General features: G+C 33.6%; 6 protein-coding genes and 1 long non-coding RNA gene across 12 annotated transcripts; 4 read left to right on the top strand and 3 right to left on the bottom strand.

The window, feature by feature from the left end:
- Positions 1-90: 90 nt before the first annotated feature.
- On the bottom strand, positions 91-4,024 carry CER3 (Fatty acid hydroxylase superfamily). The gene is made up of 11 exons (NM_125164.3): positions 3,569-4,024; positions 3,252-3,475; positions 2,882-3,129; positions 2,573-2,792; positions 2,132-2,259; positions 1,616-1,872; positions 1,406-1,513; positions 1,097-1,303; positions 883-993; positions 622-795; positions 91-546 (listed from the first exon to the last, which is right to left on the bottom strand). Exons 1-11 carry the CDS (start codon positions 3,617-3,619, stop codon positions 376-378), a joined length of 1,899 nt encoding a protein of 632 aa, NP_200588.2. The 5' UTR covers positions 3,620-4,024; the 3' UTR covers positions 91-375.
- A 5,372-nt stretch (positions 4,025-9,396) lies between these two features.
- On the top strand, positions 9,397-12,321 carry AT5G57790 (uncharacterized protein). Of its 4 annotated transcripts, none has more exons than NM_001345275.1 (4): positions 9,397-10,979; positions 11,078-11,215; positions 11,314-11,532; positions 11,969-12,321. In NM_001345275.1, the coding sequence occupies exons 1-4, from the start codon at positions 10,766-10,768 to the stop codon at positions 12,013-12,015; spliced, it is 618 nt and encodes a 205-aa protein (NP_001330394.1). In that variant the 5' UTR covers positions 9,397-10,765; the 3' UTR covers positions 12,016-12,321. The 4 variants fall into 4 exon arrangements, with proteins under 4 accessions (NP_001330394.1, NP_001032090.1, NP_200587.3 ...); NM_001037013.3 differs by having other exon boundaries at positions 11,958-12,321; NM_125163.5 differs by having other exon boundaries at positions 11,314-12,321.
- A 2,171-nt stretch (positions 12,322-14,492) lies between these two features.
- AT5G57785 (uncharacterized protein) lies at positions 14,493-15,804 on the top strand. Of its 2 annotated transcripts, NM_001345273.1 has the most exons (2): positions 14,756-15,141; positions 15,300-15,349. In NM_001345273.1, the coding sequence occupies exon 1, from the start codon at positions 14,882-14,884 to the stop codon at positions 15,101-15,103; it is 222 nt and encodes a 73-aa protein (NP_001331749.1). In that variant the 5' UTR covers positions 14,756-14,881; the 3' UTR covers positions 15,104-15,141; positions 15,300-15,349. The 2 variants fall into 2 exon arrangements, with proteins under 2 accessions (NP_001318821.1, NP_001331749.1); NM_001345272.1 differs by having other exon boundaries at positions 14,493-15,804.
- Positions 15,805-16,519: 715 nt separating this feature from the next.
- On the bottom strand, positions 16,520-17,229 carry AT5G08775. The gene has a single exon (NR_143107.1). It is a non-coding gene; the product is annotated as an other RNA (long non-coding RNA).
- Positions 17,230-17,728: 499 nt separating this feature from the next.
- On the top strand, positions 17,729-19,019 carry P1R1 (transcription factor). The gene is made up of 2 exons (NM_125161.5): positions 17,729-17,969; positions 18,197-19,019. Exon 2 carries the CDS (start codon positions 18,200-18,202, stop codon positions 18,701-18,703), a length of 504 nt encoding a protein of 167 aa, NP_200586.1. The 5' UTR covers positions 17,729-17,969; positions 18,197-18,199; the 3' UTR covers positions 18,704-19,019.
- A 2,038-nt stretch (positions 19,020-21,057) lies between these two features.
- Positions 21,058-23,344, top strand: AT5G57770 (auxin canalization protein (DUF828); the record flags this gene model as incomplete). 2 transcript variants are annotated; one of them, NM_125160.6, is made up of 8 exons in its annotated part: positions 21,058-21,305; positions 21,388-21,465; positions 21,766-21,834; positions 21,923-22,280; positions 22,356-22,526; positions 22,604-22,653; positions 22,734-22,782; positions 22,879-23,344. In NM_125160.6, exons 1-8 carry the CDS (start codon positions 21,096-21,098, stop codon positions 23,112-23,114), a joined length of 1,221 nt encoding a protein of 406 aa, NP_200585.3. In that variant the 5' UTR covers positions 21,058-21,095. The 2 variants fall into 2 exon arrangements, with proteins under 2 accessions (NP_200585.3, NP_001332540.1); NM_001345271.1 differs by lacking the exon at positions 22,879-23,344 and having other exon boundaries at positions 21,078-21,305; positions 22,734-22,820.
- On the bottom strand, positions 22,941-23,493 carry AT5G57760 (uncharacterized protein). Its single transcript, NM_125159.3, has one exon. The coding sequence runs from the start codon at positions 23,481-23,483 to the stop codon at positions 23,247-23,249; it is 237 nt and encodes a 78-aa protein (NP_200584.1). The 5' UTR covers positions 23,484-23,493; the 3' UTR covers positions 22,941-23,246.
- Positions 23,494-23,529: the final 36 nt, after the last annotated feature.

Raw genomic sequence — 23,529 nt, 5'->3', positions numbered from 1 at the left:
TTTTACAATTTCTGTTAATGCACTGTTTAGTTTGATATTTCGATATTTCTCTCAACTAATAATGTCTAATCAAATTAAAAGTATAGAAGACAGCAACATTGAAGACACTTTGTCGTCTGATTGTGTAAGTGCCAAACAGAGAAGCAAATCAAGCTGGATAATTAAAAGCTTTGTTGAATTTTCTTGGAAATTAGGTGCATATATTAATATTAAGGAAATCTAAAAAGAAAGTAATACATCATTAATAAAAGATAAAACAATACATAAGGTGAAATTCTACTTTTTTTTCCTGCTTGCATCTCCTTTCACCTGTACAAAGAATGACCAATCTTGGGAGAGTCAAAAGACAACAATGAAACGTGTCTCTCTCTTCACTCAATTTGTGAGTGAAGAAACAGCACTAAGACCATACTTCATGGCTGCTTCCCACACCAAATCGATACGGTCAACATCAATGGCTCCAACCTCATGATGCTTCCAACCCTCAAGCATATGAACCACTCCTCCTGCATGGCACGCATGTACCACCCCTCTCTCCATCGTGTACTGCCACACATATACACTACAGTTTAGTATAAAAACACAAACAAGACATGATTATTAACCAATCACTCTTTATACCTCGCAAGTTCCGAGTCCTTCAACATCTTTAGGGAGCTTCATAGCTGCTAGATCACCGTAAGTGCAGTTCCTTCTAAACTTAAGGATTGGTGGCACCACAAACTGATGGAAATGCGTCCCTGCAGGAGCCCAGCTCTGCTCTCTTGGTGTTAACCATTTTCCAACGATCCAAGTCTGCGCAAACATATATTTAAACTCTCCAAATTCAGTACATTTACACTTACACAACAAACCAAAACCAGTTAGAAATCGTTGCAGTACCTTGCAGTGTTGAGCAGCATTGTATTTGGTCACTTGTACAAGGTTGTTCTGGAACTCAACAGGAGCCTCTTTCTGAATCTTTTGGAACCTTTCCATAGACAATGTCAACATCTGTCAATTGTCCCAACATCAGAAATTGTCAGCCTTTGGAATTCTTTTGGTAAACCGTATGTTTGAGACAATAGTTGAGTAAAAGATTAGTATAAAAACTTACGAGAACTCTCACTCCACGGCGACAAAGGTAAAGAGCAATAGCTCTTCCCAGCTTAGAAGTGGCTCCAGTCAAGAAAACCTCATTCACATCTTTTGGAATTTCATAGAGAATCACTGCTGCAGTTAAAGTGTTCCCATGAACCACACGAACTCTAAGGTCAGGATGCTTGTTGACAAACAGTGTTCCACCACCATTTAGAGCTTCGTTCTGACCAAACCCCAAAACAAAAATAATCCTTTTAGTGACTTGACTCTAAATGAACCACTCACACACAAAAGTTAAAGGGTTTTTGAGATTTATGGTAAGTACCTTGTTGAGAGCAGCCAAGCTTATAACTTTAACACCAATCTTATCAGCTCTAAGAATCGCAGCCTCAATTTGATCATTAATTCCTTTTGTAGCAAACGGTAAGAAGTACTGCAAGAATAATCAAAAGAAAATAAGTAAAATACTTCAATTAAAACGTTCTGTTTTCAAGAGGAGAGATTTAGGGCAAAACTAGGTAAAACAGAGACATACTTGGAATCCGAATCTAGGAACGCCCCAAGTCTGACAAAGATTGTTCCTGAGGGTATAGAAGCTGAAAAGAAAAGTCTTTGACCAAGCCCACATGCCCAACATAACACAGAACGTGAATGGCCACATCGGTAGCAAGAATATCCTTGTGGTATATGGCATTGAAGCAAAAGATCTGAACACGAACGGTGCATGCATCGCCGACATTACATCAACTCCGTGAGCTAAGAACACAAACTCCGGCACTCTCTTCCGTTCCCCTGCACGTGGAGATCAGTTTTGTGAAAAAACTGTAATATTGAGGTCAAGGAAGGGCAGTAATGTCATTTTCTCTTAAAGGTTTGACTTTGAAAAGTCTCACCCACTTCTGCTACACTCTACTAATATCTCCTCATTAATGGCATAAACTGTTTGGTACTCATAATTTATAACCAAAAAAGAATCTGCTATAGTGTGTTCTGTTTTATGGGTTAAATCTGCAAAACTAAAACTTGGTTCGGACTAATATTTGCTAAGTACCTGCACTCAAACGAATCTTCTTTTGGAGTTCCCATGAGTTTGGGTTTTGTGTATCGCCCAAAACATCAAAGAGAGGCATAAATAGACAAAAGTTGGTCCCCATTTCTTGATGATGCAGACTATGGTACCTGCATAATCCCACCCAACAAGAAAATATATCAACTTTTTAAGCATTTAAAACATTACCTTGTATAAGCAGTAAATGTAAAACCACCAATTACTTTCTATAGACATCTTTCACAGCAAACACAAAACTTGCTTCTTAAAGAAAAATATGACAAAGTCACGTTTGTGTTTTCCTAATTCAATGAATAAAGTCAGATCCTTTTCATTAAAACCTGTGAAGCCCCAATCTAACTAAATCCAGAAATGGCAACAAAAAAAGAAATAGACATGTGAAAGCTTTTCAAGTAAGGTAAGGTAAACGTCAACAAGACATACGTTGGAGTATAGATGAGATATCGTAAGACTGGAAGAATCTCGAACAGCTTGTGAGAGAATATCTCAACGTTACAATGTCCTAAACACCTCATGAAATCAAACATAACAGCGTAACCGTAGATCGCACTTAATGATCCAACACCAAACAAGCAACATCCAATCAATGGAACACCAGCTACGACACAGAGGATAATGTTTTCCAATAACGTTGCGTTTCCAGCTGCAACCAATTAGATCAAAGATGTTATTACAACAATCAACAAGAAACGGATTGCTTTGGATTGATGGGATTATTATTATTATTATTACCAGTCATGGGATGTGGAACAGGAGATGAGTGGTGGAAAGAGTGGTAATGTGTGAAGAAGTAGTTGTTACGATGGAAAGATCTGTGCAGAAAGTAGTATAAAGGCTCTGAGAAAGTCACATGTAGCACAATTAATGCGATGAGTCCTTTCGTGTTCCACAGAGGAAGACTGTTTATCATCATCATCAATGGTGGTGACATGTAACAGATCAGGCTCACTATTATTGCTTGTAGGATTATGTAATTGTCCCTGAAACATATCAAAATGTTACCTTTGGATACCCAAAACAGAGGAAAAACAGAGGACTAAAGGAAAATGATAAAACTTTAATGAATTATTTTGAAATGGGTCAATGAGATTGGAGATTTTACCAGTGCCATTCGTGATCAATCTGTTTAAAGTCGATCCCTTTAGGGTTAATCCTTAGAGTACGAGTCACGAAAAGCATGTTGTTGAAAACGCTCCATAGTTCATGAACAAGTGCTTTGAGACCGCAGATTATGAGAATATGAATACACCAAAGAACCTTTGAGATATCTTCTTCATAGACCCACGAGTACACTACTTGTGCAGCTAATGGAGCGTAGAGAAGATACTTCACATATAGACAACAAAATCACAAAACCCATATGAGATTCAGAAGAGAAACCAAATCTTTCAAAACTCAAACCAAAGATTAAAGACAAACCTTGAGATTGCCAAAGTTTTCCCAAGGCCAAGCTGATAAAAAAGCAACCATTCTTTAGCTTGGTCTTCTTCTTCTTCTTCTTCTTATTCTCTCAAATTGTTATATCAGTTATCTCCTCGGAGTTGAGATTACCTGTCTTTTTTATGAATAGATCTCTCTTTCTCTCTCTCTCTCTCTCTCTGACTCTTATTGGTGTAAAAAAACCTTAAAGATTTCTACAGTTTTCAAGCAATCCTGAGAAAAAGAAATTTGCTTTCTTCTTGTGGGAGTCAAAAAGAAAAGAGAAGAGAGAATATAACGATAAGGTTTCTCTTAAATCTGAAGAAAGAGGATGGAGAATATTAGTTGAGTTTTTTTTTTTGTTCGTTGAGAGAATTAAAAACCCCAGAAAGAGTTATAAAGGCTTTGGTGTTGTGTTTTATGTGGCATTATTGAGAGCCTCGAGCTCTGTTTCCTTATATAAGCATTCAAACTATGAGAGCCAACTAGACCCCAAAAATCTTTTATTTATCTCTCTATAACGAAATTCAAATAAAATTATTTAAGAAAAAATAATAATAACATTATAAAACAATCTGCTGAGGAATGTTTTGAGGTTTAATAAAATTATATAAAAAAACGTTAAAAAATCATTTTTTGTCTGAAAATATTTTTTAACAGAAATAAAATCTGACTGTTTCAGTGACAATTAATTTTGACTCTGTTCAATTGTACTACATACATACTGTATATGCTGATGCAAATTTCATATCAACATTTATTTTGGTGCATAGTAAATGTTTTCCGTTCGAGCTTTTAATTTGGAATTTATTTAGTTTTGCTCCAGCCAAAATACTGGAGAAAAAGAACTTCAATATTTTCAATTTTTTAATTAAAATATTTAATATCCAACTGTATACTTCTCCAAATAAAGGTTTGTAATGGTGGAACAAAAAAATGCATATTTTGTGTTTGAAATCTTTTTTATTTTGTGTTCAAGAATAAGACAGCAGTAGCACTGTAATAGTGGACCAAGGAAAATGCATATTAGCAATTTCAACCGAATTAGTAAGTTAGTTATAGACTTAAATAAGACAAAAATTAACAATATTCATTATTTTCGTAGTTTGAGTGGCCACAAAAAATATGATAATTGTGGACCAAATAGACATTATTTCTTGATAAATAGACACTATTTCTTGATAAATAGACACTAAGTCTCTATATTTCCATTATGGACCTAACTTCTTCAAAATATCATTATAATATTGATTTTTTCTAAATATTTTATTGATTTATTTATGTATTTTTAAAAAATTGTTAACGACATATAACCCAATTGATGCAATGGACGTAGCTCTCACAGCTGGAGTCTATCTCTCTTTCTCTCACACACATTTAATGTGCGGTTTACAGTTGAAGCAACGATGGTTACACTTCTTGGTGGCTTGCTTCTTCATATACTCTTTTATCTTTTGGTCCAGTTTCTATTCAATTTGTCTTTTTCTTCTCATCTTTTTGTTACGGTTCTATATATCTACTATCTTATAAGTATTTTATTTTGATGGTCTCATATCACAAATTAATCCGCATTCATTTAACATTGGGTACAATTGTTGGTACTGTACAAATGTAAAGGGCTTTAGGGTTTAAGGCTTTATGCCATGACAGAGCAAGCATATCTAAAGGCTGGTCAAGAAATCTACTAAGAAAAATAATAAATATATCATAATCTATAATGTCAGCCTCTCTCTTTAATGCCACGAGAGCAAAATTCACCCTATGTAGTTTTTCAATTCGTTTTTGTTGGGAACGCGGGAATACTCGCAAAATGATCTTAATGTACAAAATACTTAGTTAAATAGATGTGGCAAATGATCGACAAAAGAATTATCATATTCGTATGGATGAAGAAGGTTGTTACATCCATATATGATCATTACTTGTTGCTTTATCATTTTATCTTTCAATTAATTTTGAGGTAATTGACTTGATCTTATCATTTCATGCAGTGTGATCAATTAATATATGAATTGTGACGAGTAGAGGCCTAGAGGGCTTATCTGAACCATCTCTTAATCAAGGATTGAATCCTGCTAATTTTTGGCCGTCTAACCACTCATTTACGAGTGCTTCTTGTAGGATGGCGCAGCAGTACTACCGAGTGGCAGGGGAAGTCGGAATATTATGCCATCTTAAACATTGATTAGTTTGTATCTTTGTCGAAACGGTTACGAAGTCCGTACAATTGGCTTACAATAATACTACAGCTAAACTATATAAGTGACGTTAAAAGATTGACATAATTAATCTTTGCTACATATATGATTGGTTGTTAAAAGAATCACCTAAATGTTTTTTTGAAAAATCAAAACAACCAAATTACTTACTTGATACTTGGTGATGTATATATATTTCGTTTAAAGTTTTTTTAAAAATGGCCATTGCAGTGTATTTATGATTTTTTTTTGTCATCTGGATTATATTAGAAAATTAAAAATTTCAGTATATGAAACCACCGATTACAAGGCTAAACTAAACCAAAGTGAAGCGAACAAGTTAGCCTACCACAAGACCCAACTCCAACATATTCAGTGTATTTATGATACATACATAGTTTAATTATATATGTTGAAATAACCACTCTAATTCACACAACGAGCACACGTGTTCGACTTCTTATAAGATAGACAGGAAGGTGGGATCTCGAAAGAACATATTTGAACGTGCTTAGTTTTAACTTTTAACCTTTTTTGTAATTATAGGTTTTTTCTTTAAAACCCAAATTACAGAAAGAACCAAAAAAAAAAGGTATAGAAACCCCAATGAAAGAAAACATTTGGTAAATTTCAAGATATGGGTGAAAGTGATCAAAGATACGGAGTATCGGCCGACTCTTAATTAGTTGATATTATTCACAAGATTCACAGCCAAACTCCAATTGACCGTGAAAAAAAAATCCACTTGAGAGTCATAATTATATTTATCTATAAATTGAAATAATACTTTTCAAAATACATTTATAAAAAGTAACACACAGATACCAAAAAAAAAGATTTAATTTCTTAAAATCTATAAATAATCAGAAAGATAAGATAATAAGTATACAAAAAATTATACTTAACAAATGCTTGTGGTTTATGACATTCATATTCTATATCAAATAGTATAAGGTATGAGTTTTCACACAATATATATACATATAACGTATGACTAATGCATGCAATTTCTTTATATAATATCGGTGCTTGTTTTTTAAAGTTTTCACCATAATGTTGCAGGTTGAGATATTCTTCACAATCCTATTGTATTGCAATTTTAAAGTATATTCGTTGAGCCATCAGTGCCTATCAATCGTTGTCTGAGTTTATATATAGAGCTATCTCTCTTTCGTCACACCGTGATCATGTGTATTGGAGTCTAAAATGGGTTTTGAAAATAGTTGATCTTTTTTTTTCGAGAAAATATTTAGATTTGTCATTGACAATAGAACATGAATGTTAGATTTTAAAGTTTATTTTTTGTTTTAATCACGATTTAATAGATGATAACAATTTCTACTTGTAGCTAGTCATCTTGGGTCTTATATTAGGGTTTTTTCTTTTTATCTATACGCATTTGATCTAACAATGGTTAAGCAAACACTATCTTTCCATTATATGCTACTAGTACAAATCACTAAGCTACATATCATTATTGTCTCTCTCTCTTTTTATGTAGTGTCGTTTATACTTGTTCACATTAATTAAAAACAACAAAGTAAGTACTTTACCCTTTTAGATAATACTCTACAGTTTTATATCTACACAAATAAAGATTTATCACATCTTATGAAACTAATCGAGCATATGGTAACTTTGACATCAAGATTCAAATTCAATAGTCAAAAATTTACGATTTACTGGATAAATAAGCTTAGATAATTTGTTGTAACATGTTACATGTAATAAGATTTTTATGATCGATGATATGGTGTAGTAAAGACGTGTTCTAGAATAAGATATGAAATCGAAATTTAAAGCAAAATTAGAGAGCCGGGAGGGGTCAACATTTGCAATCAATACATGATGTTAGTTATCCAGCCGGGTTTTCGATTTAAGCGACTTTTAAATTTTAATAAGTCGGTTAGGAAATTAGACGTCAAATCATATATACTCCCTATTGTTTTGTTTCTTTTTAGGCTCGAGTATTCTTTTATTTAATGAAATAGTCCTCTATATATATTGTAACATTTTGAGCGAAAACAAAAACATGAAAATATTTCACCTACATGTCCACAAAACATAAGTTTCCCAAGATTATATAGCAAATCACATTTATTAGACGGCACGAGTCGTTTGCCAAAGCTCATAACATCCATATATATTATTCTGATGTACATGCATTAGCCATTTTAACCTATAAGAGGTGGAACTTTTTTTTCTTCTATTCCCACTCATATGACGAATTAAAGTCACCTGTCAACTATATTTCAGTACACGAACTGCTAACCATTTTTGTTTTAAATAAAAAAATATCATCGTCATGTAACATCGTTTACTAAACCTTAATAAAAATAATTTACATATAATACTAATTTGAAAAAAGAAAAAAAAAACTGAGACCACACACAACTATTACTGCAAGGAATAAAAAAAGGAGTATATATTGACGTAGTTTCTTCATATAACGAATTTAAGTACATGGACAAGATATCAATTACCATGAACTCAGAAATAGTAAGTAATTTTTTTTATATATAATAGTAAGTAAGTTGACTACTAATAAATTTTCAGAATATTATTGGGTTACCATCCTTTTTGACCTCGATGGTTTGTTTAAATTTTGATATTATAATTATATAGGATGATCGACATGTAATGATGTACATCACCGATTAACGTCAAATATAGTTTTATCTTATATACCAATCTTGATGAAACTGAAAACCACACGTAAGACGAGAACGTATGGGCATGATTTCCTCGTAAATAATGTTTTGATTGATTAGCACTTAACAAAATTAGAACTAGTTTTCACAAATTGATATTAAGATAATGTGGATTCATATTAAGAAAATAAGTACGATCATATTCGTCTGGTTGACAAAAAGACGCATGTGATAAACATTTGGCCCCACACACATTGAATTTACAAACTGTTTCTGATTGGCACGAAAAGTATGGTGCCTCCTTATCCTTTTTTTTTCTTCTTCTTATGATCAATTTCCGAATATATTTGAAACAAATAAATTATGCCAATGCCATAGTAACAAACAAATCTTCTTTATCAGAAAAACAAACAAACCATTTTCTGTATACATTGCTGATTAACCGGTTAGAAAAACGTGGGACAAGTAGGGTTTTAGGTTAAGAAAACATATCGCTGTCTAGTCAATTACCAGTTGTAAAATATCGGTTCCAGAGCTTTTACAAACAAATGTTGTGTTTCATTTTAATGTTGGTTATAAAAAAAAATGTCTGCATGGTACATGCAAAGGAAAAACATGGCTCAATACAGAAAAATCTCTAATTAATGGAAGAGAAGACAAATGACTCAACGAGTCTACGTACTAGCGTAAGTAATACCTTGAAATTCGAATCAATAATAATATATAGTAAAGAAAAGGAAAGAAAAAGCAAAATATCCGTTAAATGGGGAAATAGGAGAAGAAGAAAAATGAAGTCTATGATTTTCGAGCTCCCAACTAGTAACTACAATCTGCCGTTATAATTTGATGGAGATTGATTAACAAAAGACCACATTGTTGTTGGCAAGTGTGATCGCGTACGGGGATTCTTATAATATTAAATAACAAATGTACGTAAAATGTTTTACACCACATATTATACCAACATCCTTGAACAAAAAAAATCTTCTTTTAACGATGATAAATTCTATTTTTATTAGATCATTCATACCCATACGTTCTTGATCATGCCGTAAATCTAGAGAGCAAACATTTGTGAGTGTCAGAAAGTGTGTCTCTTATATATTAAAACACATGATCAACGATGATGAGTACTCGAGTTCTAGGGTAAGAGTAAAGATTGACCTAGGATACGGTTGTTCGTGTTAACAACGATAAGAACTCGAGTTTGCGGTTCGAAATTGGTGTTTTCCTCGAAATTTTTCTAACTGGATCACTTGTGTTTTCTTTGTTATGTTTTGTTTGTAATTTTCGTTATCATTTCATTTTTCAGTTTTTTCCCGTTGTCAAAATTTTTAAAAAAGTAAAATTACTTAACATTGATACCACGTAAAAAAATATTGCACTATGGTAATTTTATAGTGCTTATCTCTTATAATAGTTACTTTCCATAAATTTTAAATGATAAATTCATTTAAAATGTGATAATGGTAACTATGAGTCTATGAATCTATGATTGTAAAATCATGTATTTTAGTTTATGATATTTCGACGCATTCTTTAATTTCGTGCATAGCGAATTTGATTTACATTTTTCTACAAAAGTTTTTTTTTTTTTTTTGGTATATACAGAAATTGGGAGGATAGTTTGGTTACCAACAAAAATATATTATTGGGAGGGGGTATATGTTGAAAGGTGAGCAACTGGCAAGTGGGCACATATTACATGAATGGGCCATTTTCTAAAGTGTTTGGATTGCTTGTCCAACAATAACTATCCAACATTCACTTGTCCAATTGCTTTCTAGCTTTTGCTTTTCTGCTTGCCCTTTCAATTAATACACAAATTTATGTATATATACATTATCCACCTACATATAAAGTATATACATGAACTTTCGTTTTCTTATAAAATGAAAACTATTAGCATATTCCTAAAGCTCTCATTTATTTTCGTATGATCAACTTGGTTTCTTAGTTTTTTTGTTAATGGGCTTGATTTTTTAATAACTCAAGAGATATCTTGAATTATATAAACCCAATGAAACAAAACGTGACAATAAAATATCTCAGACCAAAATAAACAATTTTAGTCAATATGGGCTAGATTATAGGCCCATAAAGGTCAACAAAATTACAAAACCTCTGTTTTCTTCAGACAGCTTTCGAGCTTCGTTTGTCAGACAGAGAACACGTGGCACTTCCTTCAGCACCTCTGTGTCAAAGCACCGTGAGAGACAATGGTGACGCGTGTGACCAGACGGCGTTTAAACCCTTTTACCAAAATCTCATCTTTCTTCTTCTCCGTCGTCGTCATCGTAATATCTTTAATCTGATCGTTTTGTCGAAGCACAAGAGGCTGAATCAACATGGAAGGCACAAAGAGAAGTTCTTTGGGTGCGCGAAAGAAACTAAAGAGGAAGAAGTGCAGAAGACTTGTCAGAAGCATTGTCACCTACCTCAAATCTGATACATACTTGTTTGCTCCTCTGTTTTCCAATTTTCCACCGCTCACGACGGAGATAGATACGCCTCCGCCGTCGAATTCCAAACCATCCACTGTGGACGATATCTCCATGGAAGGTAATGCTATGACTCGTGTTCTTTACGCTCATCTGTTATTGGGTTTTGGGTAAGTGGTTGATCAAAGGGTGTGAGTTTTGCTAATTTTGGACATTTAGGGTTTGAGTCATTGGGGATTGAGAAGCTTATCAAGAAGAGAAGAATGTCTGAGAAAGTGAAGGAATATCTCAAATCTGACTGTTATATGTACTCACCGATGATCTCCTCGCCTCCAAAACTTGGTTCTTCGGTTAAAGGTGAGAGCTTTGTACCCTATACGCATCTTCTATCTGTGATTAGCATGTGTAGTAGTTAGGTAGATTCTGCATTGGGACTGAGATGCTTTTTGAAGCAGGGAAAATGCAGATTACGATGGAAGTATCGACGAAGTTGAGTACTACAACCATGAAGGAAGATGACAGTGGCTATAGGAATCTCCGGTCAGATATTGCAGAACAGACATTGCATAAGGGTAGGATCAACTCTCCAAAACCAGCACTGGTCATCTTAGAAGGACAACGAACTGGACTTGGCCGTGAAACTGATCTTTCACCAGCTTTTTCTTCTCCAACAGGTTTGTTAATTGATTGCACCAATCATGGTATGAAAATGGAATTTGTTAGAAGGTTCTTTAAACATTGGATTACTAAGTAGGTAGCACAAGTCTAATCCTCCACTAGTGAGATGTGGATAAGCATATATGTAAGTAGTATATATAAGACTGGCTGGGGTTAGGGTTAATGGTCTTTCACCAATTGGCTTAGAATGTCTAGTAGCAAATTTAATGGAAGAAACTGAAAATGTGATATATTCTGAAGACAGAACCTCTGCCTTCCATAAGCATAGACAATATAAGAGTTGTGTATCTCTTCCCAAAGTTTGTTCAAGTTTAAGTTGGATAAGGCTTTGTGAAATTTGTTGACTTGCTTGAGGTCGCAAACAAATGTTGCAAGTTCATAACTAGTGAGAGATGCAAAATACTTTAATGGTTTTTATTAGCTATATGACAGGGGAAAAGATGGTGAAGCCAGATCAAAGGAGAGTTACAATTGAGTGAAGATAGTAATCTCGACTTAATAGACACAATGTAATCATTGTAAAATACAAATTAGTTAGATTACAATAATTATAGTAGCTAGCTCTGAAAGAAGAAGAAGAAAAATAGTTTTTGTGTGATTCTTGTTGATAAGTTTGAAGGAAGTGATGTATGAATGAGAATGACAAAGATGTGTGTCTGTCTGAAACATATTGCCATGTTAGCTGTCTCTTTGATGAGTAGTTGTATGTCAAATATAACTGTTACAATTCAGCATTATCAGCCTTCTTGTTATCTCACCATTTCAAGGTTTCATTAAAAAAAGACTAATCACTTAAAATTTTGTATAACTAATAACCTTTTTACTATCAATCAGATTCCAAGTGGTACTTAGATTATTAAGAAGGAGAGTGGTTTATTTCTTCAAAGAATTTGTTGTAGAGAAACTGTAATTGTTAAAGGAAGTGGTAGGATCTAAAATTGAATGTGAAAAATGGTGAAAAGGACTGAAGCTAGAGAGTAGAAGAAGGGGTTTAAAGGTAGTAATCGTGTGCACGTGAGGCGTATTCAATTTATGTGTCCCACATTGCAGACCCTTCCCATCTGTCTACTCTACACACGCATGCAACAAAGCTCTATCTATGCATTGCGTGTAGTTTATAAGATTATTTCATTATTGCAATTAAAAACCGAAGAGACAGCATATCTGTCAATGTTACCAAGTCCCTAGTCTAGTTTCGAAATAATGTAAAGCTAGTGTAGGAATTTGATAAGATAAGATGATTGTGTGATATGCTCTACATATGCATGTATGTATAAAGAAATGTGATATGTCTATTATATGACACAATCGTATTGGAGCATGCACATGAGTCCCCGAGAAAAACGGAGATTATTGTATTGGGGACTAGAGATATAGACATTGACATAGCACACGTGTACACTCACATAATCGTAATGTCATAATCATTTTTGTAATTATCACTATGAATGTGAGAAAGAGAAAGGGATCAATCGAGGAAACAACTCAGCCAAGAAAAAGACGTAATATGTCTTTTTATTTGTCAAAGAGACATCCATGCATGGGTCAAAATGTATATATTAGTATCAATTTGTTAATTCTTTCTATGCATCTACGTCTATTGTTGATCAAATTAACCCTAATTAATTCATATAAATGTTTAAAATCGGATATATGGGTTCGTGAAACACCCTGTATTTTTTTAGAATGCGCAGAATTTTTGGTAAAGAGTTTTCCGAAAATCCACCACGGACAAAATTTCCATCATGAAACCTTAGTGACCAAGTGGTTTAATCATAGTGTGTTGCAGACGATGGAATATAACAAAGACTATAATGAATTTACGTCGTTACTATACTGAGCTACCACATGGGGGATTAACAATGACATAGATTATTATAGAGAGGCCCGACTTCCTTAATTATAAGATGATAAGATCGATATTGGACTTAATCGTAGCTCCTTTTCTCTTCTTAATAATTGTGATTAATAGACCATGTTTGAAAATTGTTTACAACATAATGCAAACGATTGATGTATTAATGTAGCCACTTGTTCCAAGACTAATGAGAGCCTAATATATGGTCTCCTTTCAGTTTCATAAACAATCACGATTCACAAATATTATCAGTTTATCACTAGACTTCGTACATTGAAGAAACGAAATCAAGTTTGTATTGGTTACGGGAATAAATCCAAAGTCATTAATTGCATTATTCTTCGTTGTTATCCGCTAGTCGATATGAGCCTATGACTACTGTTCTAAGTCTCTACTATACGTACGATATGATTATTAGAGGAGAAATAAATAAACCCATACGACGTAATTTGTTGTTGAAATAGTAATCATCAATAATGTGGCAAAATTTTGTAAGTATTAGAATTATTTGTTGGTTGGCCTGTGGAGGCGAAGCTTGGAACGTGGATCGACTTATAGTCTTCCGAATTTGCTATCTACTTATGGATGGGTTTTGGTCAATACGGTTGTGTTTTTGTCGTATATGCATGACCTATTAATTACCCATTAATTATTTCGTGTATTATTTGATCAACCGCTCGAGCAACAACAATTTATACAATCAGCATTCACATGTTTTCAAGACACAACATCATGTAGCTACTCCATCCAATATTTTCGATACTGTAGTTATTTAATTTCGATGAGACCTTTTGTTTTAGGCAGCTATAGCTTTTATTGGTAATGAATCGTGTCAAGCTTGTTTAAGTTTTTGATAACCAAAAAAAATCAACTTGTTACAAGGTAGACACAAACATCATTTCACATGCATACTTGGTTTTTTAAGAATTTAAAATAGTGTTGTATATATTACAGTTGATCTAACATTTGTGTTCCTTTTAAAATTTAAATAGTTCCAGCAGATATAATGGACTTATTCGCATGCGAACAAAATCGACTTTGTTAACCATTTATACGTTTTGGCCAGTATGTGGTGCAAACGGAAGAAACAATAGTTGTCCTTTACTTACCATTTTACAAAGAAAAAAAAAACATTCTGGTTCACAAGAAATTGATATCTACCTCTAAAATAGAGCGGTGATCAAATTCATAGACAAATTACTCTATCATTTCCGCTGCAATCAGTCAAAAGTTTTTTTTGTATCAATGGTTTATACTTACTACCGTATAAATACATAGCTAATATCTTTCACACGTGTGCATACGTGGATTGATACTATATCAAGCGTGGGAGAATTATTCATATTTCATCCGACTTATCTATAAAGACACATAGTCTCTCTTGTTCTTCTAATCCACATATCATCACAAACTTTCTCTCTCATTCTCTTTTTAGCTTTTCTTAGTATATAGTACACGTTCGAAGAAGACCGTTCGTGTGCAAAAACATGAGGTGTAGAGCACTTAACATTCGTAGAAGAAAGAGAGTAATGGTTAATGTGAGCTCAAGGAAGCTCATGACCCGTCTACGGCGAATGGTTGCTCCGGAGACGAGTTTTTCCGGCGAGGTTGACGGTGCTACACTTTATCGACTCACGGCTGATCACATTTTCTTACTTCAAGCAAGAATCCAACTTCTTCGTCGTATTTCTTCTGTTTGTGGTCTCTAGATCGAAGATACACGTGGCTAAAAAAAGACGAAGAAATGGTATAATTATGGATAAAACGTCTGTTTTCTCTATATATATTCTCTTAAGCAATCAACTTATAAGTTCGTCGTAATGCCGACGCTATAATTTGAACGTATTTATGTGAATTTATGTTTGTAATGTTTTTAATTGTGAACAGTTTTTTACATGCATGCAGCTTTGACCGCGTTTATATGTAGCGTTGACACACGAATACTACGACACGCCTACGTTTTTGAAGTATATATCTAGTTTGAAATGACGACTAATTATGAGATATAATCATAGAAAAATAAAATTGACCTAAGAATATGGTAATCTGCGTATGACATATGCGCGGTCCATGCATGATGCATGTGAAACTTCTGCCATGTTATCGTCTTATCGCTCGCTCTCGGTAGGGGAAAACTAGAGTGTCGACAGATTCAGAGATAAAACGATCCCCAAAGATATATATATGGCATCAATCGATAACCCAATTATTAGGGTGAACGCTAGGCCAATATCCTATATTTTTGTTTGGTATTCATGTCTCATGATTAGCTCAACTCAACTATCATCCACTCTTTAATTGTGATTTATTATGATAAATACAAATTCATAAAACATATATTTATATAATATACGAAATTTATCTAAGTACTATACAAACTATCGAAATATATATTTCTAATCGAATTGAAGTGGACAACTGATAAAATCAAATCTTTATTTTTTTCAATTGGCTTATTATATACGTATATACATAAAGATAAGACTGCGACAATAGTGATGGACAGTGTTTTTCTAGGGAATAATCATAAAATAACTCAATAAATAAAGTAAATAATTTGATGCATTAATTAATCTTTGGTTGATCACTATTTAACCTTAATAAGTGTTTTGGTGCGCAAAAAATAAAGTTATTTTTATCTAATACTGTATAATTTTTTTTGTTTTACTAAGATGATACACAATTTTATAAAATTGCACAATTCCGTGGAAATGCATAAATGTTTTTTTTTGTCAATTCCACGAAGTTCATATTTGTTATCATTAAGTAAATAACTCTTTTTTATAATAAGATGTGATATTTTTATAAGAAAATGTACGAGATATTCCAATAATAAATTAATTGTAGTGCACGAGTGTCGTATCCTAATTCCTAAACCTGGATCGAAATCTTCGCCTTCAATATAAAATACTCTATATTATTCCTTATGTTATTTTAGTAGTAACGTAAGATGTTTTTCATTTTTTTTTCTAATTTGAAAATAAAAAGGAAAATTAAAGACGAACTCACCAAACTGTTGCTTTTGGTGTAATGTGTTCAAAGTCAAAGACACATTTAATGATTAACTTTCTTGCCACATGCTCTTACGCTTCATGACATATATCAAAATTGAGAGAAATGAGGTAGGTGAATACTACAATTGTTGCATTTTTTTTATATCATTAGTAACTATAATTGCCAATGCAAAAGATATACACAAATTTCCTTTGATATATAAATCACTAACTATTAAATTAGTTTTGTTATTTTCATCAAACTGACTATTCAAATATTTACTTCAAAGAGGTTTTTCTACTTTGATTTTAATGGACGACGAGAGGTTCTACCATTTAGAAAGAGTTACATAGAAAGGAGGAAGCAGAGTGGGCTGATAAATGAGAGCGAAGTAGGCCTTCTTAAGAGCATTACGGGGCCCATACACGTGTCTACGTCCACTTGTTAACCTGCCGAGGATGCTATATATACATAATTCCCAAATCGTTCTCTCGTCTACAAGTACATTTTACATAAAATACCAAAGTCATGTTATCGTCGTATCATAACAAAGCTTCAAATTTGATAGTATGTGTGTATAAGTTGTATACATAAGTAAACATTAGTAATCATCGAATTCCACCAATACTTTTTGTTGAAAAGCATTGGATCAATATATTAATTAAGCTCTGTATCTTCATACTGCGAGACCGTAAAACAATAATTGGATATTTAGCCATTTAGGGTGGGTAGAAACAGAATATTAGATATCTTTCAGACACCAAGAATAATCAAGATGATCGATCTAAAGTGTTGAAGTCATTTGATCAATATAATAAGAACAAACGTTCATCGAGGCCATGTGAAAAATTCAACACGTACTTCAATTGAATCTTTTTCTTTTCCCGGAGAAAATTATAGGTCCATTGCATGAAAGTCTTGAGCGTTTACCACATTTTCCGGACTCATGCTATTTTTTTCTATGCTTTACCGTAAAAACATGTTTCAATTCGTGGTAGAAGTCTTAAATAGTTCATTCAAAAGTTGTACAAAGTACTACTCTTATCAAAAGATTTTCGTGAAGTCATGAACGTTAAACGTACGATTATTCTTTTTTTTTTCCCCTTTCTAATAATTCTACCGGTTACTCTAGTTTTCTAAGTTGGTGAAATTTGTCAAATCATACAACTACGAAAGTCCATATAATAGAAACAAATGTTGGATCAACCGATCAACCGATCAACCTACCGTTTTTATGGGTTTATGAATAGAGAATAAGATATGGAAAACGGTTTTAAGTATAAAAATGGACCAAAATAATTGAAGCTTAAATGATGATGAGTATAAATGGTATTTAGGGTTGGAGAGAAAGTGGGGTATGTTGAACCATGTGCGTCCATGTGCTCTGTCTTTCTCTTCTAGCCCCACTCTTAATTTCACTTCTTTTCCTTTGATCCAATAAATGCCTCCACACTCTCATTTCTTCTATATTAATTCTCTTCTTCAATCTAATCTCTCTCCCTCTCTCTCACTTCTTTCTAGGGTTTAAGTTTCAGACACTATCGAGCTATTTGGATATCTTAAAACAGAAATAAGCGTAAGGTAAAAGTATTTATTGATTTCATTAACGTCACTTTTCTATTCACATCTACCGTTTATAATTAAAAGTGTATCTAAGGAAATGTTTTACGACGAAGCTATATATATAGCGTATGTGCAATTATATATATCCGTTAAAATGTGGATGATTAAAACAGTGAGTATACAATCTAACGTTTATATTCAGATCATGATATTTCCCTGAAATACATTTATGTTTATTTTATTAGGATATGATGAACACGTACAACATGGTGAAGCAAGAATTTATCAAGAAATGGATAAATACTCTCCACATGTTAGATTCTTCTATCGAACATCCTTTGAACGTAACGGAAAGGAAAAATGCGATTAGACTATCATCGGACTTAGCCATGGCAGCTGCTCGAAATGGCTCTACCGTATGGAGCCGCGCTCTTATTTCTAGGAGCGGAAATAAGACAGCAAACAAACCCATGGCACGTCGAATACTAAAAAAAGCTCGAAATCGGATGAAGAACCGTTGTAACATTCTTAGACGAAATGGCAATTTCACGGCGAAAACCTGGGTGAGAAAACGTACGGACTTGCTTAAGAGTCTTGTACCGGGAGGTGAGTTGATAGACGACAAAGATTATTTGATAAGAGAGACACTTGACTACATTGTCTATCTCCGAGCACAAGTGGACGTCATGCGAACCGTCGCAGCCGTCGATTTATTCACCCGAAACTTAACCAACGATCGTAGGAACAAATAAATGTACATGCATCACTCTTGTGAATATGAAGTAGCTAATGATTTAAATGTAAGTCCATGTACATATATAGGATAGCACTATCTTATCATCTTACAATTTTCGAATGAATTATCGATTTACTGCTGGTCATGTAAATTATGGGTTAATTTCATATTATTAATTTGAAGACCACTTGAGTTGTAGCATTTCATTATATATGTAGTATGTAGTGATGTAAATTTAGGTTACGTTGATATAAATGTTTATAATACAACTAATTACATTATTAGTTCATTACAATAGGGCACAAACTCTTTTCTTTTTTCGGTCTAACAAAATTAAAGAAACGTAGTAACTCATACGCAACAAGTATATACGAAAGGAAATTTTAACACACACAACAAAAAAAAAAGAAAAAAAAAACGTAATGGAAAAAAAACGTTAGATGTACGCAGAAATCTATAATCGTTAAAATGAACAGAATATGTAACTTAATAGTTTATAGTGTGTTCTTTGTTAATCATTACCAAATTTTTACATGTTGACTAAATCATTGGGTCTAGAATGGGCCGAGTTGATGGGTTGAGTTTGGGCGTACATGTGAAGCGCAAGGATCACTGTTTTGTCGGTATAAGATTTGGGTTATGATGTTTTGGTATTGAAAGAAAAAAAAAAAAAAACCGGTTTAGGTTGGCGGCACAACCGCACGAGAGTACTCGAGTGATTTCGGATCGGCTAGTTAGATTCATTGACTCTAAATAAATTGCTATACACTAAAATTGACGACATCTTGCTATGCTTAACTTAGCACTAATCTTTTAACCTGTTAATAGCCTTTTCTAAATTAATTTATAAACTAAATTCTCTTTCTGTCGGTACACACATGAAAATCTCTTGGCAGTTGGCATTTATTTAAAGTGAGAGTCACATGGTCAAATGATAACATCTTTAATCAGCCATCTTTGATTTGATAAACACACGATTTTGATATTGAAAAAGAAACTTAAAGGCTAAAGCCAATAAGAAAGGATTATTAATTAAGAAAGTATGTCGCTAATGAATGATTAATTAGTTAAAATATCTTTGATTGAAAAGTAGAAGAGTTATTTGAACCATATACTATTAACTTGTCTTCTTCCTTTTTTACGAAAGCTAAGAGCCTAAGACCCTTTGCATGCTTGTTCATGATTATGCCTCTTTATCTATCTATACAATGTCGTTACTCTGATTGATAACTACATTTGCACTTTATCTATGATCTTTTCCAATATAACTTGTTTAAATCACTTAGCATTCAGATATGAACTTTATTAATTCTTCTACAATCAGATAAACGTATATTGGTTATAGTCCAGTTTTGCGTTTCTCAAAGCATTTTAATTTAGTTGAAGACCAAATCTTTTCAATTCATATACATGTTAGAATTTTGGGATAGAAATCCAGCTATGAATCACTTGTGAATGAGTGAAAAGTGTTAAGAGGCCCAAAATATTATATTTAAATGTATGTTGTTGTTGTGTGCTTCGCTTGAACCTATGGTTTAAATTTAAAGATGGTTGAAAAAGAGATGTAAGAGGGTCCAATCCATTGTTGTCAATAATGGTTTACAAGTTAGCATCTATTTATGTGTATGCATTTCCTCTCTGATAAATCAATTAGTTATTATGGTTAACTCATTTCACATCACATCAAATCGTTCAATCTTTTCAAACAACAATACAAAGTATTTTCAATAATGATATAGTTAAGACTTCTCATTGTTTTTGATATATTTGTATCTGAACCAAAACATAGTACTGTACTAAAGTTATCCACACTTTATCTGCTTAACTACATTTTTTTAATCGGAAACCAAAATACAAAAAAAAAAAATCCGACATTTGGCTTTCATGCTTGGACGTGAAATAATGGAAACCCTTTTCGTTGTGTTATAGAAATAGTACAATAGTTGAATATCTCGACATTCTGCAGATTTTTGCAATCAATAACTCTCTTTTTTTTCTTGAATGGCTTAATACTATTATGCAAAATCATGAGTACTAAGTTACTAATCAACCAATCAAAATCAAAAGTATTACTACTAATGAGTAATGATAAAACGACATTATTACAGACACCTAATTCCCATTTTGATAGAAAAGTTGAGACTAAACCCCTCCATATCCTTTTAGATATAAAAAAGAAAATGTGTCTAACGATAATCACTTTGATCATGGCCCAAATCATTCCCACCCATGGAAATGATGCTCCCCATCAAACCTTTTTTGAAAAGAATAATAAGGTAGATCCCCACACCAGAATTTTAATAGAAATTAATTAATCGTTTCCTCTTTCATACCATAACATAAATATATATGATCAATCAACAAATTCTCAAAGTCATAATCTTCGAATCCAAAAACAAAAAAAAACAATGGAACTATCATTAGCATTAACATCAACAGACCATAATCCATCGCCTTCAGAGGCACATCCAGATACTATGGACTTTCTGTCTCGAGAATGGTGTAATTTCGCTGTTCAATCACTTCATCCAGACCCTATCCTCTACGATCGTTCCATTGTTCCCGTCGAGACATCGATCGCCAAGTTTCAAGGCGACTCAAGTCCTGTTTCTTGTGCTGTAAGTAACCAGAGATTGTTTTTTGTTATATTTTCTTCAATTTTGTTGGTTAGTGTTTAATTTATGATGATTGTAAAAGTAGATGATGGATACGAGCATGAAGATGGACGATCCAGATTTTAAGCCCTCGATGCCTTCATGGAAAACCAATGATGTGAAGGTATAACAAATTAGGTGTGCAAAATATAGTTTTTAAAATAACAAAAATCACAGTAACGTTTAACATTATGATATCATAGTTTTCAACATATATTCCTCATTTTTATGTTGTCTATGTTTATTTGATGCACATTCGAATGAAAATTCGGTATATATATGATTTAAATTGTAATACGACAGCATATTGGAATTGTAGAAATTGAAAATAAAACTGCTACATGATAGAATGACATATACAATTAAGTGAAGAAAGTTAAGAGATTAAATATTGATACTATAATTTGTTGAATGATGTGAACAGTCATGGATATGGATGCAACAAGCAATGCACCCGGAATTGAGCTACGAAGGCTTTTTCCGCAAGAAACTTGTAAAACCCTTTTGGCCATTTCGTTTGGTTTTGATTTATCAAATCAACAATATTGGTTTTCTAAACCAAAACAATAATGGTTTTGTAGAAACTTCCATGGAAAATTACGCCGTCGATAAAGAAATGGTGGAAAGAGATAAAGGCGAAACGAAAGGAAGAAGTGAGGCTACAGAGAGCTGAAGTCCACGCCGCCGTGTCATTGGCTGGTCTTGCCGCTGCTCTCGCCGCCGTGGCTTCAGAGAACGCTGGAAAAGATGGTGGAAACGGTCGACCTAGCACGAGGGAGACTGCTGTGGCTTCTGCTGCGGCTGTGGTGGCGGCACAATGTGCGCAAATGGCAGAGACAATGGGAGCAAACAGAGACCAGCTCAGCACGATGATTGGTTCAGCCATGACCGGGACAAGTGTTAGTGAGATACTCACTCTCACTGCCTCAGCTACAACTTGTAAGAAGATTGTTTTTTGTTTTTGTTTCTATAAGAATGCTCTGTTTCTGAGACATTGGTGCTTGGTAAAATAAGCGTTGAGAGGTGCCGCGACGCTGAAAGCAAGAAGAGGTTGCAAGATTAATAGATTGAATGGCTCTGCACCTGTGTTGCCTATTGAAGACTCTTCTTATTTGCCTCCTGAATTCGATAAGAACACATCTGTTCTTGCTAAGGGAACAGATCTCTTCGTCGAGACACCAGATGGTATATAAATCCTCTGTTTTTCTTGTTGAACTCCTTTGTTTTGTAGAGAGACTAAAGAGATCTTTGGATTAAAACAGGGGATTTCAAGGCTAGGACGGTTTCTATGGTCTTAAACAAAGATGGAAAGGTCCTAAACTTGGCTCTAATCCCTCTTACTCTTAACCAATGACGTCTACTAATCGATGATCTTGTGTTTGATCTCCACAGGTGATTCTTAAAATGAAGAAACATAATCTACTCAGGACTAAGAAAGAAAGTATGCAGCTAGCTTCTCAATCTTTTTTTTTGTTTTAGGTTACTTAACCTTCAAGCTATGATTTAAAACATTGTTTTGTATGTGTTTTGTGTTTAGGTATTGTGACGAATGTTCATGTGGAACTTTACAAAGATTCAGATAGCGAAGACAACAACATAGAGGACACTTGTTATCTCATTGTCCTGAGGACGAACAGAGGAGCTATCAAGTTAGACATGGCCGACGATTACAATCGTTACAAGACATGGGTCACAACGATCCAACACATGCTCACTCTCTCTTCTTCCTCCTTAAGTACAAATTACGCTCTCACTTTCTACAACAAAAACTAAAAAAATTCATCGCCTTGTTCATCGTTTTTCTCTGTGTAATTTTACTTTATCCCCTCCTCTGTTTTCTTATGTCTCTCTCGCTTGATCTTATAATGTAATGCATAAACAACTTGAGAACTTACGTTCTTTTAATTAGACTCCACATACATCAGCTAGCTTTTTAAGTAAATTAACCTGAGATTTGAGAAGCAAGAGATGCTGAATTGACTTGAGAAACAAGGCTTCCTCGTCTTCGATCTCTTCACAGCCTGGTACAATCCTGCGAAGGATCCCGAGGTTTCTTTGCATACAAGTTTCTCGAAACTTGGGTTTCTCCTTTTGTCCTTTGCGACCGCGGTGCCTAACCTTCTTACACTTCACCATCTTCATCACTTCTTGCACTCCAAGCTAAGATATAAAGCCATATATATAGAGA

This window comes from Arabidopsis thaliana, chromosome 5 (genome assembly GCF_000001735.4).
Source record: "Arabidopsis thaliana chromosome 5, partial sequence".
Taxonomy (NCBI): Eukaryota; Viridiplantae; Streptophyta; class Magnoliopsida; order Brassicales; family Brassicaceae; genus Arabidopsis; species Arabidopsis thaliana.
This window is presented reverse-complemented; position numbering and strand designations above follow the sequence as displayed.